At 41.3% G+C, this 19,184-nt stretch overlaps 1 protein-coding gene across 5 annotated transcripts in view; it reads left to right on the top strand.

Annotated features, from left to right (window-relative positions):
* The window catches only part of LOC125163314 (cytosolic beta-glucosidase), a 130,048-nt gene that overhangs the window by 103,649 nt on the left and 7,215 nt on the right, over positions 1-19,184 (top strand). The window contains exon 5 of one of the 5 annotated variants that reach the window (XM_047854851.1): positions 2,004-2,082. The exons of 3 other annotated variants lie outside the window; for them this stretch is intronic. In XM_047854851.1, coding sequence (XP_047710807.1) covers positions 2,004-2,047 — 44 coding nt within the window. In that variant the 3' untranslated portion in view covers positions 2,048-2,082. Of the gene's footprint in view, positions 1-1,927; positions 2,083-19,184 lie in introns of all 5 variants that reach the window. One more of the 5 variants, XM_047854850.1, reaches the window with a different exon arrangement.

Here is a 19,184-nt window from a genome sequence, read left to right as displayed (position 1 = left end):
GCTTTTCAGGATTTCTCAGAGTCCTTTATTTAATCTGCCTTCCTTTATCAGCTGATCGTCACTTTTCTGTATGGCAGGTCACCAAAGAGTTACCTCTTTTTTCTTTTTAACATTTATTTATCTTTGAAAGACAGAGAGACAGAGCACAAGCAGGGGAGGAGCAGAGAGAGAGAGAGAGAGAGAGGGAGACACAATCCAAGCAGGCTCCAGGCTCTGAGCTGTCAGCACAGAGTCTGATGCAAGGCTCGAACTCATGAGCCATGAGATCATGACCTGGACCGAAGATGGACACTTAACTGACTGAACCACCCAGCTGCCCCAAGAGTTACCTCTAATGGGTGCTCATGGGAGAGCTCTCTTCATACTTGCCCTATACAGTATACTGGCCCGGGAGACCTGGCTCAGTCTTGACCTGTGGGCAGAGGCCAGCTTCAGCCCACGCTATGGGCAAGCCACTCACTCTATGGCCTCTTGCTGCAAGCTCCCCTCATTCATTGAGTGACTCTTTTGGAAGTTCTTAAACCCACCTATCTTCTGGCACTGGTTGACCCAGGAGGACTTTCTGTATCTTTGCCCTGGTAACTTGTGTGAGTATAGGCTGCCCCCAACTGCTGCCTGTCATACCTCTGCCATCCTGCCCTTGCCCTTTGTTCCACAGTTGCAACCCTGGGCAATCTGAGGTTCCCATTGCTCAGCACTTCTGGCAAGAAATGGTCACGGTTCTTGACTTAGCAGAGGTGGGGAGGACATTTGGGTCCCTTCAATATTACAGAAAGAGATGATGGAGAGGTCTATTAGAGGATGCTTGCTGCGCTACATGCTCAAAGTGACATCTCTCCCCTCCTGGTTCTGTTCATATCTGCTGGGTTGGGTGGAGGTGTTGGTAGTGGCTATGGTGGTGCGTGATGAACTGAGGGTTTTTTAAGTTTATTTTGAGAGAGAGAGAGTGGAGGAGAGGCAGGGTGAGAACGGGGCGGGGGGAGAGAGAGAATCCCAAAAGTCCCCGTGCCACCAGTGCAGAGCCTGACTCTGGGCTTGAACCCATGAACTGTGAATCATGACCTGAGCTGAAACAAAAGTCAGATGCTTAACTGACTGAGAAGCCCAAGTGCCCTGAACTTGGTTCTTGAATGCAACAAGCTCTATGGGGCAGGGGTTGCTACCAGTTAGTGGCAGTTCTCTGAAATGCCCATTGCTTGCTCCCTAGTGCTCCACTCTTTCCCCATCAGCCAGGTCAGATTCTGCCACTTCTTTGCTCAGAACACTCTAATGGCTTTCCATCTCACTCAGAATGTGGTCCAAAGGCCTCACTGTGGCCCACAAGACCCTACTCGATCTCGTCTCCACATCCCACAAACTACTCTTCTTCTGCTCATTCAAAGCCAGCCTGGTCTTCCTGTACATGTCAAAAATGCTTTCACTGCTTGCTGCTTCCTCTGCCTGGAATACTCCCATTGTATATTCTCAAGATTTGCTCCCTTTTTCTTGTAAACCTTGTCTCAAATGTCACTTTATCAGTGAGGCCTGCCTTGGCCATTCTGCATAAAATAGCATCTTCCAACAGTCTGGACTCTTACCCTGCCTTCTCTTTCTTTATATCATGCACCACTACCTGATATATACAAGTCTGTACTTGTTTATTGACCATCCCTTCCCAGGCGCTTTCTCTCCTTGGTTCACTATACCCCTCCAGCCAGGGCCATACTGATAGTTGGTAGCTCTCAGTAAATATTTGTTGACTTAGTAAGTGAATGTCTGATGAATTAATTAGGATGCATATGGTAAAATTAAGGCAAAACAAAGAAACTCACGTTGATGTTTCAGTCGACTGGTTTTAACTAAATGCAAATTTCAGATTCCCAGCTGAAAAGCCAGCCCCTCTCTTAATTTTGACACAATAGTTTTGACTGTTTCCTTTTTCGTGGAGAACAACCAGGTATCTGCACAAACCCTGAGAAGCCCCACAGGCATTTGGCACCATGTGTTCATTTCTTCTTTGCCAGAGGGAAACCTTTTTGCATTCTACATTTCCACTGCCAAACTCTAATGTGATGGAAGCTACAAGACCAGACTAAGTAACTGGTAAGGTCTCTTTTTGCTCTAAAACTGTGCACCCTGTGCATTTCTTTTCCTTCCATTACACTTTGTTTGCACTTTAGAGCAGGCATTGTTCCTTTTTGTCTCATCTGTATTGTTCATTTGCTCATAACTTGTAGATGAGGCTATTGTGGTACATGATTTGGAAGACTGGTCTTGACTATGTCTTTCAAACATGAGCTAATGGCGTCTGCAGAGCCTGCTAACTTGGGAATATGATTCAGGTAATGTGGATGATGTAGTTCTTGTTCAGGTTAGGGCTCTACTTGAGGCTCTCAGCTTTCATCTGTAGAGCTCTGTGGAGTTTAGGGCTCTGAAAGCTATTAAAGACGGCCTCTCTCCCTTTAGTTAAGTACACTTAACTAAGGTGATTTTACAATTAGTCCCCAAAGTGCTGTTGACAGGGAACAAGGGGACAGGGCTTTTTCTATAAACATTTCTCACCAGAATTTTCAGACTCTCATTCTTGGCATAGGATTTTAGTCTCACTTTTGCCTAAAATCGATACAGTTAAATTTGTCTGGGTCTGGTAAGATTATTTGTGTGTGTGTGTGTGTGTGTGTGTGTGTGTGTGTGTGTGTGTATTTTTTCTCCTTTTAATTCCTGTTGGGTGGGAGAAAAAGGATTTTGTGGTTAGAGTGACAGAATGTGTTAAGTACATTTCCAGCAAAGAAAAGAACAGAAACAAAAGCCCTACTTGGAAGAAAGTTTGTTTAGAACTAGAATTAACCTGTCTTGAACATGATAAATGCCATACTTTTCAAAGTTTTGTTACAGAATTGATTTCTTTCCATATGTTTCTGGTGGTTTAATTTGATTGGCAGAGCAAAATATTGCTATTTGATGTGGGAAAAGTTATTTTTAATACACAGGACTGTAGGTGTAAATTTTATTTGTGTTAATAATACTGAATAAACTGCATTTATGTGTTGAGTTTATTTCTGGTGACTGTACTACTACATAATTTGATTGTCCAGTGTTCAGACATGGATTTAAATCTTTATGCATCTGGGAATTAGCTAGTCACGTTGTATTTGCTTCTGCTTATGAAATCAGGAAAATGACCATGCTAAAGAAAGGAAGCTATTTCAGGGTTTTCTTCTCTTTTTTTTTAAGTACAAAGTTATTTCCATAGAAACCTGATAATGAAGAGTAATTTAACTCTTTACCTAAGTCTGTTTGAGTGATAGGTCTGCACGTGTATGGTTCTGACTTTTCCATCCAGCTGTTACCAACACTTACCAAAAGATGTTAAATTTGTTTTTTCTTATGTTTCCTTTAAACAAATCAACATATTATTTTTATGCTTTTATTTTATTTTATTTTTTTTAAATTTTTTTCAACGTTTATTTATTTTTTGGGGGACAGAGAGAGACAGAGCATGAACGGGGGAGGGGCAGAGAGAGAGGGAGGCACAGAATCGGAAACAGGCTCCAGGCTCTGAGCCATCAGTCCAGAGCCTGACGCTGGGCTCGAACTCACGGACTGCGAGATCGTGACCTGGCTGAAGTCGGACGCTTAACCGACTGCGCCACCCAGGCGCCCCTATTTTTATGCTTTTAAACATTAAATTTTTAAAAGATTAAATAGAATAATGGGCTGTTACCACATTATGAAGTTATTATTTCCAATATTTATCTTGAAAACTAACTTTTAATAAAATCACCATCAGGTACTCAAGCCATAAAATGGCTGCTGAGTTAATGTTGTTTCAATAATACCAAGCACATTATTTTCATGTACACTAAAATATACTTAAAATTTTGCAGACAATAAAATTATTTGATCAAGTTTGCACAACTTCAGTGACAATTATAGTTAGCTTAGGCAGAACTTCAATTTCATTTTCAGAGTCAGTTCCACTTTTTTTTTAATGTTTATTTTTGAGAGAGAGAGAGAGAGAGAGAGAGAGAGAGAGAGAGAGAGAGAACACAAGTGGGGGAGGGGCAGAGAAAGAGGGAGACAGAATCCCAAGCCGGTTCCAGGCTCTGAGCTATCATTGCAGAGCCTGATGTGGGGTTCGAGCCCACCAACTGTGAGATCATGACCTTATCTAAAGTCAGATGCTTAACCAACTGAACTACCCAGGCACCCCAAGTCTTTTCTACTTCTTAAGCTAGCTGTTGCCCAGGTCTAGGGGAGTTAAGACCATGAAACCTTTAGTATTCATCTACTTTAACTTTGTGATGAAGTCCTCATAAAATAAACAACTATGATTCATGAGTATTGTAAGTTTTTGCTGTAGCTTATTTTATTACTATTTTGCCCTATGGGTTTGTATGTATGTATGTCTAATTTGACACTAAATCATGAATAGAGATTAAATTCATTGGAAACCTTCAATCCTGAAGTATTAAGTATTATGGGTAGTAACACACCAATATTCATTCCAGCTGATTTTCATCAGGAATGACAATAATTTACTCAATGACATCAATAATGAACAAATATCTAATCTTTGGATGGTAAGGGTGGGTATCAGGCTACAAGGAACCATTCTTCAAGGAGCATAAAACTGAGGGGTGTCTGGGTGGCTCAGTCGGTTAAGCATCTGACTTTGGCTTGGCTAAGGTCATGATCTCATAGCTCATGGGTTTGAGCCCCATGTCAGGGTTTGTGCGGACAACCCGGAGCCTGGAGCCTGCTTTGGATTCTGTGTCTCCCTCTCTCTCTGCCCTTTCCCTGCTTGTGCTCTCTCTCTCAAAAATAAATAAACATCAAAAAAAATTGTTTTAGGGGAGCATGAAATCGAATTGAGGAGATAATTAATGCTTAGGTATATGAAAAGTCACTTAGTGATGTAGTAATGCAAACTAATAATAAAATATATCTTAATTGCCAAATTAGGAGTATAGCAGACATCACAGATAGCCTGTGTAAATATATTTAGTCAAACTTCAGTAATTAAACCTGAGTAAATTTATACTGCTTCCTGTCACTTTAAAAAAAAAATAATGTTTATTTTTGAGAGAGAGAGAGCTTGAGAGGGGAAGGGCCACAGAGAGAGGGGGACACAGAATCTGAAGCAGGCTCCAGGCTCCGAGCTGCCAGCACAGAGCCCGATGCGGGCTCAAACTCACGAACCGTGAGATCGTGACCTGAGCCGAAGTTGAACGCTTAACCGACTGAGCCACCCAGGCGCCCCTGTCACTTTTTTATATTACATTCTTTGGAATGTAATACAAGCAAGAGCAGTAAACAGTATCACATAACATTTATTGAATAGTTCACATGTGCTGGGCACAGGTGTCTTACGTCATCTGAGCCCCCCAAATCCCATGATATCGGCCCTATAATCTCACTTCACTGATGAGGAAACTGAGGCCAGAAGAATTTGCTGATGGCCACATAGGTGGGAAGTACCAGTACTGGGGTTTGAATCTAGGCAGTGCAGGCTTAGGGCCTGTGGCCGTACCAAGTCATTCTGCCTCTCCAGGACCCCCGATTCTGGGGTGTGCCAGAGAAAGGAATCTGGCCACAGAGAGCTAGCTTCTTCCTGCAAATTTACTTTTACAGGGCTCCAATTAGTACACAGAAAGAGCTCATTTACTAAACGGGCTCTGAGTAATTGGCTAATGGGCTTTTGGTGAGTAGTGTCCTCTGGAGGGCTGTTTCCACAGCCTGATGCATTGGGCAGTCAAGCCTGAGGTTGTTTATCCCGCTCCAGGACAGCACAGCCCAGCACACATAAGCTGCTAGAAAATGGTTCCCTATTGAAAACTCAAACTGGATCAACAGAGCCTGGCTCTTGCTTTCAGAAGTCAACACTGGCAGCCTAGTAAGGAAGTCCTGGACACCCTCGCCGGTAAACTCAAGGAATTGGAGTTGGAGGAAAATGGTTCTCATCTTTCTTATATGGGTTAAAACAATGAGGGCCTGGGTCTGGATTTTCCCCTAAACCACAGGCTCCGAAAGAAACAAGATGTCTGGTGAAGAACACAAGCCATGAACTGGTGGCTGTGTGGTTCAGTTTGCCATGGTGCTTGGATCCGCCCCACAGGGGAAATGGCAACAAGTATATATCGTGGCTGATGCAGCTTACAGCTGGCACCTCTTCGTGTCCCTTTGCTTCTGTAAAGTGGAGATAACAATACCTACTGCATATGGTTGTGCTGAGGAGTCAATGGGTTGATAAATACAAAGTTCTGAGAAGAGAACCTGGGTATTCAACACACATTAGCTATCATCCTTATTACTCTGCTACTGTTGTTATGTGTCAGATTACATAGTGGAAAATGTCTCTAAATCTCCAAAAGGGAATTTGGAAAGGGTTCGAATTCTAGTTCTTCCCTCTAATACTTGTGGGAGCTTGAACAAGTCCCTTGACCTCTCTGCTCAGGGCTCCCATTTGAGATGAGGATTGCCAACCTCAGAGGGTTGTTTAAAGGAAAAATAAAATCGTATCTGTCCATTTCATTTGTAAAGTTCCTTGTTAATTATCATTCTTAATTCCTCAAACCTGATCCTTCTATTGAATTCTCTCTTTCTCGTTAACCCAACAGACACAGCTATAAAAGTGGGAGCCAGCCATATTAAACCCTTCGTCCCAATTAGTTGGCTGTAAGATTTGATTCTTCTTAATATCTCTAGTATCTGGTTCCTTCTTCTTATCCCACTGCAATTTCCTTAAATATAAGGCTCTAGCAGCCTCCTAGCTGGCCTCCCTGACTCCAGTCTCTAGTCGGCTGGAGGAACAATTGTTCTAACATGCAAATTCAGTCTTCTTTTACTCCTACTTAAACCTCCCTAGTGGTTTTTCATTGCCCATTGCCTTCAGCATCAAATTCCAATTTATTAGCATGGCAAGCAAGGTCTTGAATGGCATGGCTTTTTACACACTATTTACACACTTTTTACACACTTTCCCAGGGTTACTCTTGGCCCTTTGCCTTTTTCAATGCCTTGTGTCACATCCAATTAGATGTAGTTGCCAGAACATGTCCTTGTCTTTTACTTGTGCTTTCTGACCCTTTGTTCCTCATTATCTTCTACTTTCCCTTCAAGGTTATTCTAGCATTATCTAAACAAAAGAAGGTCTGATGTCTCCTTTTCCCAATATCCTCACTGAGTAGGAGTTTCTCTTCTGTGCCCCCATGATACCCAGTGTTTGTCCTGATTGCATTGTTTCATAACTACTCCTTTTGTATTTTTTTCTTTGTAAGACAGAGGAACCCTTTGGGATTTTCATCTCATCCTACTTGTTTTTGTATTTTCAGTGGCTTGGGAAAAAAATGTTGATTGGATTAAAGAATAAATATTATATTAAATAAAAATCAGATGATGTAGTTGTCCTTCCAGAATCATTTCCAAGTTGTTAATCCACTCCACTCTACAAGAGGCTTACAAAGGAGACCATACTTGAGATGTATTATCTCATTCATGAGCTTGGGCAAATGATACAGCCTCCCCAAGACTCATTTTTCTCTGCTTTAAGATGAGAATAATAAGAGTATCTATCTTGTTGCTGTAAAGGGCAAATGAAATATGCATATAAAACTCTTAAAACAGTACTTGATATCCAGTCAACACCCAGTAAATTTAAATTACTGCTGTCTTATTAGCTTCAAAATAGAAGTAAATTCACCCCATTCGTCACTGAAGACAGTTGTTTGTGGAAGTGGTCAGTGAAAAGCTGGGTGGGAGAGGTGGTCTGTAGTTTTTTTTGGACCTTAGTGAAGTATCTCATAAAAAATGGATTTATTAAAATTCAAACAAAGCCAATATTTATCAATAAAAACAATGGAGTTTGGAGAATGTAGAGTTCTACCATAAGCCAGAGAAAACAAAAATCTGTTGATTCCATTTTCTCTGTGAATGATGGTTTTCTCTGCCTATATTTCATAGTAAAACAAAGGTTTTTAATTCTCTCTCTCCCTTTCTGCTGACACCTCTTAGGAACATTTTTGTCTTGTTAATACTCACACCAGAAAAGATTAACTGATATATGACAGACAGTGAGGCCAAATAAAAAGAGACATTGGTTGGACCTGTACCTGTCAGTGACATCCTCAGTGTCAGGTACCTGTCCAGAATTCCTTTGACACTTCGTCTGCTATGGCCACATGTATGGCTGTGATCATCAGTCTTTCAAAGCATAGGTAAAACAGAGACAAAAATGGCTATTCTCCACCTCCTGAGCAGGGGTGTCATGAAGATGAATTAAAAAGAAGACAAGACTCAAGATAGGGTCTTGGAAAGAGCATAGACTTTGGAAGCAGAGAGCTGGGTCTTCATCCTTTCTCTGTTACCTGTTCTCTTGCTCACCTCGAGAGCACTTTCTCTGAAATTTATTTTCTTTATCCGTATAATGGACATAACAGCATCAGTCTTTTTAGGTTTATTTATTTTATTTTGAGAGAAAGAGAGAGAGTGAGCAAGCATGAGTGGGGGAGGGGCAGAGAGGGAGAGAGAATACCAAGCAGGCTCTGTGCTCATGTTAGCATGGAGCCCCATGTGGGGCTTGATCTCACAAACTGCAAGATCATGACCTGAGCGTAAGTCAAGAGTCAGATGCTTAACTGACTGAGCCACCCAGGTGATCCAACAGCATCAGTCTTTAAGGGTTGTTGTGAACAATGTGATTTTTAGCAACAAATCATAGCTGTCCCTTTTTCTGTGTGCCTGGGCAGTATCAGGTGCCACCTTTGGTAATCCTCTGCTGTTCTCCTTGAGGCTAAAAAGCCTTGAAAGGTAATGGCCTGGCTACATATTGTGAATCATTGTTGAGAGCCTGGAGGTAAAAAGCTTGGCGACAGTGTTGGTTGTAGGAAGTACGTGTTTCTCTGCTTTCTTCTCTCCCTCCCTCCCTTTTCCCCTCCTTTTCTCCCACCTCCTCTCTCCCTCTCTGCCTTGTCTCTCCTTTATTTCCTCCCTCCCTCCCTCCCTCTCTCCCTTCCTTTCTCTTTTTAATGTCCTCAGTACACTTGTCAAATAACAACCTGTGGTTAAAAAAAAAAAAGCTCATCTTGCATATTATTAATGGCATCATCAGTACCTTTAGGAAGAAACAGTTACTTTTTTCATGTCTCTAGGTCTACATGTAATCTCATAATCTCATAGTACATTTCATGTACCATTATTGGTCCTATATTCTTCATTTTGAAGGCTGAGTATGATATAATCCTTCTATGATATAATCCAAAGTCTCTTTTGATGCAAGACTATGGGTTCAAGGGGAATAAGACAGGATCCTAGCAGTAAGACTCAGCTACTCCGTCACACTGCATAACGATTAGGCTAAGCCAACTTATGTAAAATTAACTTCTAAATCCTAAAATATACACTGTACACTGTTTTGGGGTAGAGAAATAAAAGAAGTCTAAGTTTCATGTAGACTCTTAGTTTGGAGAGAACTCTAGAAGGATTCTAATGCCAATAGACCTGTAAAGGTCATCTATTCTAAACCCATCACTGGATCACATGAATAGTCTCAGAGACACATGTCTTGTTAGTGCATAAGCTGATTAGAGGCAAGGATAGAAACAGAACTCATGGCCTCAAACTGTATCACACTGCTATGGCCTTGGGACAGGCCATTAAAATTGGCATGGGCCGAGTTCCAACACTGATATGGCTCATACCTTCCATGAGGTATGGAACCTTCCAAAGGTTCTTCTTGAGTCTTCCCAATGAGACCGTCAACTCCTGAAGGCAGAAACTATGTGCTATGTATCTCTGAATCACCACACCGAGCCTGGTGTCTGGCACATAATTGCTACTCAGTGAATATTTGTTGAGTGAATAACGAACAGATTGTGCTTCTCAAATATTTGGACCAGATGTGGAGTCACAGAGTGCACTAGTGAGAGAAACTGTTCATACCCCCTCTACCCCTTCCATTGCTGATGAATGAAGCCCAGCCTAAATTCATGTCAAATGCTCTCCTGTCTTTGCAGGGCTGCATGATTGAACTGCTGCTTTTCCTTTCAGGCAGACTAGAAGGTTCTATATGCAATAATGTTGGAGTCCCTAAAATTTAGGAGGAGAGATATTTCATGGCCTCATGCTGAGGTCTATAAGGGGTTTTATTTTCTGAATAAGTATTGATCACAGCTTACAAAATACCACAAACCTATATAATTAAAAAGAATGAGACCAGTCGTTTGTGGGCAGTGCATAGCTAAGTGTAAGAGAAGACAAATTCTTCAGGTGCCTGCGATTTTATAATTGTACTTGCTTGGGAAGCTTATTAAAGCTTTGCAGGTGCAATGTTTCATCACAGAGTAGTGAACCTTTGAAAGATATGCATAATAAACAGAGTTTGAAATATGTTTTTATTCCAGGCCATATGGTCCTGTCTGGAGCTTTCCTGGATCTTTGGGTCAGTTCATTGTTGAAAGATGGGCTTGCAAGGATCCACCTCTCAGAGCAGCTGTCAGAGCCCTATCAGAACGAATCTGCTTTTGCATGATTATTTATTTTATGTGGCTCTGTGAAACGAGCCCAACCTTGCTCAGTAGCTGAAATGTGCTGAGCAAAGTCTCTTCCCTGAACAGCTTGTAGCCACATCACCAAGCAGTGTCCTTCATTGTCCTTAAAAAGCAGACTAGCGAGACTTCTACAGTAGGCCAGAACGGGCAGTCTGGGTAAGGTGTACCCACCTGGGCTTGAACTTGGTGCCAGAAATATGAAAACTTACATGGTAGCATTTTAAAGAGATGCCAGTGTTCTTTCTTCTCAGCTCTCTACTATTCACTTTCCTGTATCTCTTCACTCTAGGCCATTACAGTGGCCACTGTATGCAAGCACCTGAAGTGTGTTTGTGGCGAGGATAATGCTAACACTTGCTGCCTCTCGCGTTGTCATTAGCAAAAGGTGGCATTGACTCCACTGAAAATGACTTTTTAAGGGACATTTAATATAATTTATTCAACATTTATTATATATGTATAGAAATTCCAGTAACTGACAAGAGGCATGGTGCTTGTGATCACAGAAAGATAGTATAGAATACAAAATGAGCAGGGAGCTGATCAGATTGGAAGAAGTTATTTCTTTTTCTTTATTTGGACAAGATGAATTTGGAGTTGAATTTTGTTATCATGGTCAAGAAAATAATCTCGCCTTCTTGAGAACTACCTATTATCTATTCTTATATTGGTAACATTATATTCAGTGTTCTATATCCATTTGTAGTCCTTCTTTCATCTAAGCAATATTCATTAAACACCTGTCCTTCCCTAGGATAAGATGTATGTGCTTAATGCCCTCACAGAACTTAGACCCTGGGAGTAGAAGACAGAAAATGAACAAATAGTTAATTCCATGTCTTATTCATGTTACAAAAGGGAAGTTAAGGGTGTTTGGTGAATGCACAAATCAGAGAAACTATGTGGGAGCTTTTCTCTTCTACTTGGCTGCTTTACCTTGAGGGTAAATTCTACATCAGATTTTCCCTTCCTCTATGAGAATCGCTCTGCCTAAAACAATAACTTGCATATAGTAGGTGCTTAATAAAGTATATTGTGGACAAAAGGGAGGAATGAAAGAAACTAAGAAGGAAGTATTAATATTAATCTACATGCTCAGAATTTGGTTTGACAAATCACAGTTCTAAAGCCCTAAATCAGTTTTAGAGCAAAACTACGTGTTTGTTTTGTTCTCACATGCAGTTATACAATTTTTATTCACCCATAGTGCTTATTTTTGCACTTAGTGAGACTTAGAACCTAGAATTTACCTTTTCACCTGTGTATAGGAAGGTGGGACTCTGATATTTCTCTCTGAGGCACCAGCTGAGGCATCACTTCCTTTGAGGGCTATTCTTACATGGCTGTCGTTATTAGAGATGGGCTATTTCTAAATACAAGTAGATCAATATTCTTATGGACTGAAAAAATGATGGCTATTCCCAAGTGGGCACCTCAGGCCTATGGATAAGGTTGTATGATGGGGGATGTTTTCTCTTGGGGCTCTACTCTGGTACCCTATGGGATTTCTGGAACCGAGAGCCACCATTCAAGCTTATACTGTGTCCAGGAGAGTGGAATGACATTGCTCAAGAGGATCTCCCAGAGTTCTCAAGAAGGGTAAGCACTCCAGAGGACTATCCCAGAAGTGCAACTAAGGGCCAAATAAAGTGTTCTTTGAGAAATATTGGGAATCAGAGTGGAAGTGTGGTGGCAGAAGCTGAAATAGTGGACAAGCTTTTGGGGAAATGTTGGAGAGTAAGAAGCCAATGGAAAGTGATTAGGAATCTCAGGTCTGAATGGGTGGAGACTTGGAATCGCCAAGTTGGGAGTGGAGGCAGAGTTTGGTTTCCATGGAATAGGGATAGCCAGCAGCATGGTAACAGGGATTCAGGTGTTGGGTGTGGATTTGAAATTAATACCCAGTGAAGTCTTGGTTATTCGGCCTGAATATCCTATGATTCTAATATCCAGATGGTAATAGTGAGACCAGAGTCTTATTAAGATCATATTAAGATGACTTTTTTTTTCTTCCTTCCTTCCTCCCTTTTCTTCCTTCCTTCCTTCCTTCCTTCCTTCCTTCCTTCCTTCCTTGTTTCCTTCCCTCCCTCCCTCCTTCCTTCCTCTCTTCCTTCCTTCTTTCCTCTTTTCCTTCCAGATCTCCTCCCTCTCTTCTTCATTCCTTTAACAAGTATTTATTTAACGTCCACTATGGGCTAAGTACTGTTCTCAGGATTGGGCATACCGAAGACAGTAGACAGATGTCCCTGTTTCTCATGGGATTTTCAGTCTTTCAGGGAAGATAGACAATGAAAAATAAGTAAATACATGAATAAGACATTTTCATTTAATGATAAGGGCCACAGAGAAAATAGTTCAGGATAATGAGAGAGAATGGGGTAGTTGAGAATAAAACTTTTAATTGGGCCATCAGAAAAGATAGCTTATGGAGATGAATTTAAGTTAAGAATTGTTGGCAATAAAGACCATAAAGTGAGAACCTAGAGGAGTGATCCTCATAGAAGAAAGTCGGGGCAAAAGTCATAAAATGGAAAAGAGCTCAGCACATTTCAAGAAGAGAAAGAAGCCCGGTGTGTCTGGAGAATGGAGGTGGAAGACAGCAAGGAGAAGGCAGAGGAAAGCCAGGCAGAGGCCAAACCATATGGAGCCTTAAAGGTCGTAAAAAGATGTCAGATTTTCACTAAAATAGGAAACCATTGAGTGGAGGAGTTAAACAGGGAAGGACATAAGCTAAATTGGTTTTTCAAAGATTTACACTTTCTGGCTACATTGTATGCAAGAGTTATGGCAGGCGACCAGTGAGGAAGCTTCTGTGGCCATTTCAGGGGATAGAGAGATGGATGGAAGCAAAACCAGTTACAGATTGGCAATGGGAGAGAATACAGCCAAGAGAGAATCCAACATGACTTCTAGGTGCTTGGTGTGAAGGATTAGAGAGATGGTGCCATTTGCTAGGATTAGAAAAGCTGGCAGAGGGGGGCAGGTTTGAGGAATGGGTTAAAAATCAAGAGTTCTATTTTATACGTGTTAATTTTTTTTCATTAAAAAATTAATTTTAAAATCAACTTTTAAAATTTCAAAATTAAAACACATAAAACCAAAATTTACCATTTTAACCATTTTCAGCTGTACAGGTTAGTGGCATTGAATACATTCATGTACTCACCTCTATCCATGTCTAGAACTTTTTCATCTTCCCTAAATCAAAACTGTGCCCATTAAACAGTAACTCCTCATTGCCTCCTCCCCTCCATTTCTGGTAACTACTGTCCTACTTTGACTCTGTGAATTTGACATTCTAGGTACCTCATACAAATGGAATCATATAATATATGACTTCTTTGGCTTACTTCACTAAGCATAATGTCTTCAAAGTTCATCCATATTGTAAAGTGAGTCAGAACTTTATTCTCTTTTTTTCAATACCGAGTAATATTCCATTGTATGTATATACTATGTTTTATTTATCCATTCATCCAGTGATGGACATTTGGGTTGTTTCCATCTTTTGGCTCTTGTGAAAATGCTGCTTTAAACATTAGTATATAAATATACATGTTAATTTCAAATGTCATTTTGACTGAAAGGGGAGAGGTTAATTATTCAACTATATAGAGATTGGGGGTAAGGGAGATGCCAGAGACAGAAGTATAAATTTTGGAGTCATCATATGATATTTGACCTAAATTGGGTCATGGTTCCCAATTCTCTTCATAAGTTAAGTGAGCTAGGCTGAACCACATGGCATAGTTGTTTGCCCAGAGACAAGTTGGAGTTCTTCTAAAGCCCAGAGTTAAAATAAGCTTAAAGGCCACAGTTTTTCCTAAATTCATCTTAGGATCTTTGAACTGATCCCTTCTAATATGATGAAAACTAACACCACTATATCACACCCTAGGAAATAGGACCAGAGCAACAGATAGCAGGAGAGGGTGCATTTTCCTTCCACCCGCAAAGCCCCCTCCCAAGCCTGCCTGTGTCCTAAGCCTGAGCAAGTCAAGAAGCTCTGAGTCTGTTGCCAGATAGGAAAAAGAGAGACTTTGAACAAAGTATGCACCTTGGCAAAGTGTGCTCCAAGGGGAAAGAATCCATGCCATGTTACCACTCTGACTTCAAGAGTGCATGGGGCTCCTGGGTGGCTAAGTTGGTTAAGTGTCCGACTTTGGTTCAGGTCATAGGCTCACAGTTCATGGGTTTAAGCCCCATGTTGGGTTCTGTGCTGTCAGCTCAGAGCCTGGAGCCTGCTTCAGATTCTGTGTCTCTCTTCTCTCTGCTCTCCCCCATTCATGCTCTGTCCCTGTCTCTCTCTCTCTCTCTCAAAAAAAAAAAAAAAAAGAGTGCATGAAAGAGAGACCCCTACCTATGTAGGTCACAACTTCATAACCCGATCCCCTTTAAAACTATCATCCTAGAAAAATCTGGATCCATTACTGTCCTCTAAATTGAGTGCTACTCTTTCTCACTGGAACAAGTTTTTTGGTTTTGACCCTGAATGTTTCCTGGAGTGCTATAAGGGGATTATTAAAGGGGTAGAGAAGCCTTGAGAAAGCACTAGACTTTGGCTCTTAGGGAATAGATGTTGGAGGCCCCTCCCCATCTCCACCCTCTTTATGCTCTTCACACAGCCTGGCTATGTGCTTCCCATAGTGGCTTGACGCTGGCATAGCACCCACAGTCTTAGATTTACAATCTTTCCATGTTATTGCGATGGAAGGGCTATAGGCTTTGGAGTCAAGATAGCCATAGTGTTCATTTCCAAACTCTCCCATTTTAGCTGTGTAACGTTGGTCAGTTACATTATCAGGAAGTGTCATCTATGGTTGTATCAGGTAAAGGACATGGAATATTTCTGGCCCTCCTCCTCAGTTTTCCTTGCCAGCTTATTTTTGAGTGTTGGGCTACCATAAGGCTTACACCAACGTCTTGTTTTCTTATTCTCTAAATTGTGTTCAACAGCCATGGTTTCAATTACCATCTCTACATGATGGCTTCAAAATTTACATTTTCATCTCGGACTCTACCCTGAGCTTTTTCAGCTCTTCATTTGGAGATCAGAAAAAGAAGCCTCGAATCATCATAACCAAAGCGTGATTCATTATCTTCTCTGCCTTTCCTCCAGAACTTGTCCATACCCAGGATTCCCTAACTTCAATGTTATCCATTAAATTGTGTCATCTTTGCTCCTTTATCTCCTCTACCACTGATCTCCAGTGAATTGTTCAATCCAGTTGATTTTATCTGAATATCTATTTAATCCATCTGATTCTCTCTTCTTTTCACTTACACCACCCCAGACCAAGCTCCCGTCATCTCCCTCATGATTTATTACAATCACGCCTAAATACTCTCTTGGATTCCATTCTTGCTGCACTCAAATTTATTCTCCACAGAGGTCATGGTAATCTTCTAAAAATGCAAATTAGCTAAAGTCACTCCCTTGCTTAAACTCCCTCAATGACTTTTAATGTGGTTGGGATAAAGATCAAAATCCTTAAAATCTTTATAAGGACCTGCATGTCCCCTGCCTTATGGCTATCTCTCCACAATTATTTTTTTTTTCCTTCAGCTTTTTTGAGATGTAATTAAAATATAACATTGTATAAGTTTAAGGTATACAGTGTGTTGACTTGGTACATTTCTATATTGTAAAATGATTCCCACTGTAGCGTTAGCTAACACCCTCCGTTACTTCCCATAACCATTTCTTTTTCGTGGTGAGACCATTTAAAATCTTAGCAACTTTGAAGTCCATAATACAGTATAATTATCAAACTGTTAACTGTATTCACCATACATTTCCTCAAAACTTACTCATCTTATAACTGAAAGTTTGTACCTTTTGAACAACCCTTCCCCGTTATCCCCCTGCCCCAGCCCTTGGTAACCACCATTCTACCCTCTGTTTCTATAAATTCTTGTTAAGTCTTTTTGATCCATTGAACTACCTTCTTGGAGTTCCTTAAATGTGCTGTGAACTTTTCCCATGTCTGATCTTTCACATATGTGGTTCATTTTCCTTGGATTGCTCTTGTCCTTGTTCATCTAGTGAAGTGGGCATCTGTCACATTTTTGGGGTGCCTAGTACTTGTTGAACATTCTTGCTACATTTGAGGGACACCCAGATTCAAGCGTTTTGTCTAACCAAAGTAGAGCATGACATTCCTCAGATTTTGTAGGAGCCAGGGCTCACACATGTGACCTAGTCCCACCAATCAGACTTATCCATCTGGGAATTTGATCTGAAAGCAAACAGCTTGCGGAAGGCAGAACTGATTGTGCTGGTGAGGGTAGCAGCAGAGGCATCTGGCTTCTGAGAATGACAGTGGTTATAAGGTCTAGCTTCTGGTGCAGAAGTAGTGGCTGCTATGCTTGCAGGAAAGTTGGGTCTTGGCAGCAACATGCACCACAGGACTCAGTGCCTTGGGTCATTAGCGGTTAAAGAAGTTTCTTCCATCCACCAGTTCTGTGTTGTGCTTTTGGGCCCTGGTCCTAGAAGCTTCATTTGAGCCTACTTCTCCAACTTGACCCTTTTATGCTTCATCCATCAATGTCAGTTTCTGTCACTTACAATTAAGAGAGAACCTCGGCTGATGTCAGTAGATAAGTCCAATGAATGCTGAGCTCTCAGCTCTAGTTTGCTCCAGGAGACTGCTCCATTCACCCTGTTCTCCCACCCTTGCTGACTAAGCTAGTTCTTCCATTAGAGCATGCGTCAGGACATGGCATGCTGCCTCTGTTGTTATCTTGCTTGGGTTCCAACCCCAACTCTCCCACTTACTTTCTATATGAATTTTGTAAAGGTTACCTCACCTCTCTGTACATCAGTTCCCTTATCTGCAAAATGGGGACAATGATAATATCTAACTCCTAGGTTTACTGTAAAGAGGAACTGATTTAATGCATACATGAAACGCTTGAATCAGTACCTAAATGCTCAATAAATGTGAGCTGATGTGTTGTTCTTTCTCACAGTTCCCATGTCTTTCCTTCCATAATACTCTACACAGAGTGTAATTAAAGGCTCACAGGGTGGTAATTGGATTAAGATATGTCTTCCACATGCGCTGTTAAGCTCTACAAAAAAAGGGGCTGTTTATTTTGCTCTCCATTATATTCCCAATTCCTAGCATGATATGTATTTATTTAATAAGTGCAGGATGGATGTTGTCGTAGGATCCCAGGAACCTTGAGCGATGTGGTCCTCACCTCCCAGTTCACTGAGACAGGCCGGCTTCAGCAGCACCCGGTCTTCCTGGCAGCCTCACCCCAAGGTCCTTGTCTTTAGTGACTTATTTTTCGTGACCCACAACTGACCCTTTCCCGCAGAGCACAAACCCTAGCCCAGATGCTGCTCTTTCCCTTGATGCCCTGATTTCTCTGGTTCTCAGCACTGAGCATTTTCTGCTGACTCCATACCTTCTGAAAGCTGTTTGAAGCCAGATGGGAGGAAGAGAGAAAACAGGTTTCATTCATCACCCTTCCAGACTCTGAAAGAAATAACAACAACAACAACAACAACAACAGTACCATATGTTGAGTGTTTCCTATAAACTTGGCATTTTTCATAGAGCTTCATATGAGTTAATTTATTTAATACTTACCACAATCCTAGGAAAAAGATATTGTTGCCCCCATTTTGCAGAGGGAAACGTAAGTCCCCAGAAGGAAAGAAAAAGGGAAGGAAGGAAGAGGGAAGAGCAGGGAAAGGACGAAGGAAGAAAGGTTTTCTGCTAAAGGAGAGTTTCACTTGCTCAGAACACTGGTTTTCATAAGAATTTCTCTATTGCAGCAGAGGTAACTCTGAAAATAATATTGATGGATAAATTATAGAAGGTGATACTGAATGTGTACCTATCCTCAGATCAGTTTTGTAATTAAATAAAAATATAATTTTTTATACCTTTCACCTTCTTACTATTTGCAGGGTTTTTTTCCCCTCCCAAATCTAATGTAAGTAATAGGAAGTATACAGACAATTAAGAAATCTTTACAGCTTATTTCTGGTTAATTGGCATTTTCCTATAAAATATTTAAAACTTAGCCTTTGGTTTTCAGACTCTTTTTTCAGAGAGTCATATGTTTTGCTACTAGGAGTTACCATGTGCAGGTGGGGCGTCCCGTGTTGGGATTATTTGGGCATTTTCACAGATGCTGTCCCGCCACTGATACTCACCTGGAGTTGGGGGGGGGGCTTATTATGCATTTTCTATGTTTAGATCTTCCTGATGTTGTTCCATTTTATTATTTTTTTCCCAAAGAAAGGGAAAGACAGTGTGCCGGTTCCCTTGCAGGCACTGTTACCCAGCCAAAGCTGTCTTCCCGTTGTAATGCTCTGTGCAATTCAACCAAGCTCGGAGAAACACATTTGCAAGGTTAGCATGTGGGGCAATTGCCAGAAAATGTGCTTCAAACTGTGTCCCAGGAAGGATTTCTCTCTCTCTCTTTGACAGGCCTTGAGAAAAGATTCTCACAAGCCCTCTGCGAAACCAGGTGGGTGGTTTGGGACTTGGAGCCCAGTTGGCAACCACTCTGCATGAGTATGGTGCATGATCTGTGACCGCTGTAACAAATTACTACAAAGTTGGTGGCTTCAGACCACAGAAATTTGTTCTCTCACAGTTCTGGAGGCCAGAAATCTGAAATTGAGGTGCCAGCAGG

The sequence above is a fragment of the Prionailurus viverrinus genome, chromosome B1 (genome assembly GCF_022837055.1).
Source record: "Prionailurus viverrinus isolate Anna chromosome B1, UM_Priviv_1.0, whole genome shotgun sequence".
NCBI classification, from domain to species: Eukaryota; Metazoa; Chordata; class Mammalia; order Carnivora; family Felidae; genus Prionailurus; species Prionailurus viverrinus.
The sequence above is the reverse complement of the archived record's forward strand: the minus strand, read 5'-3'. Positions and strand labels throughout refer to the sequence as shown.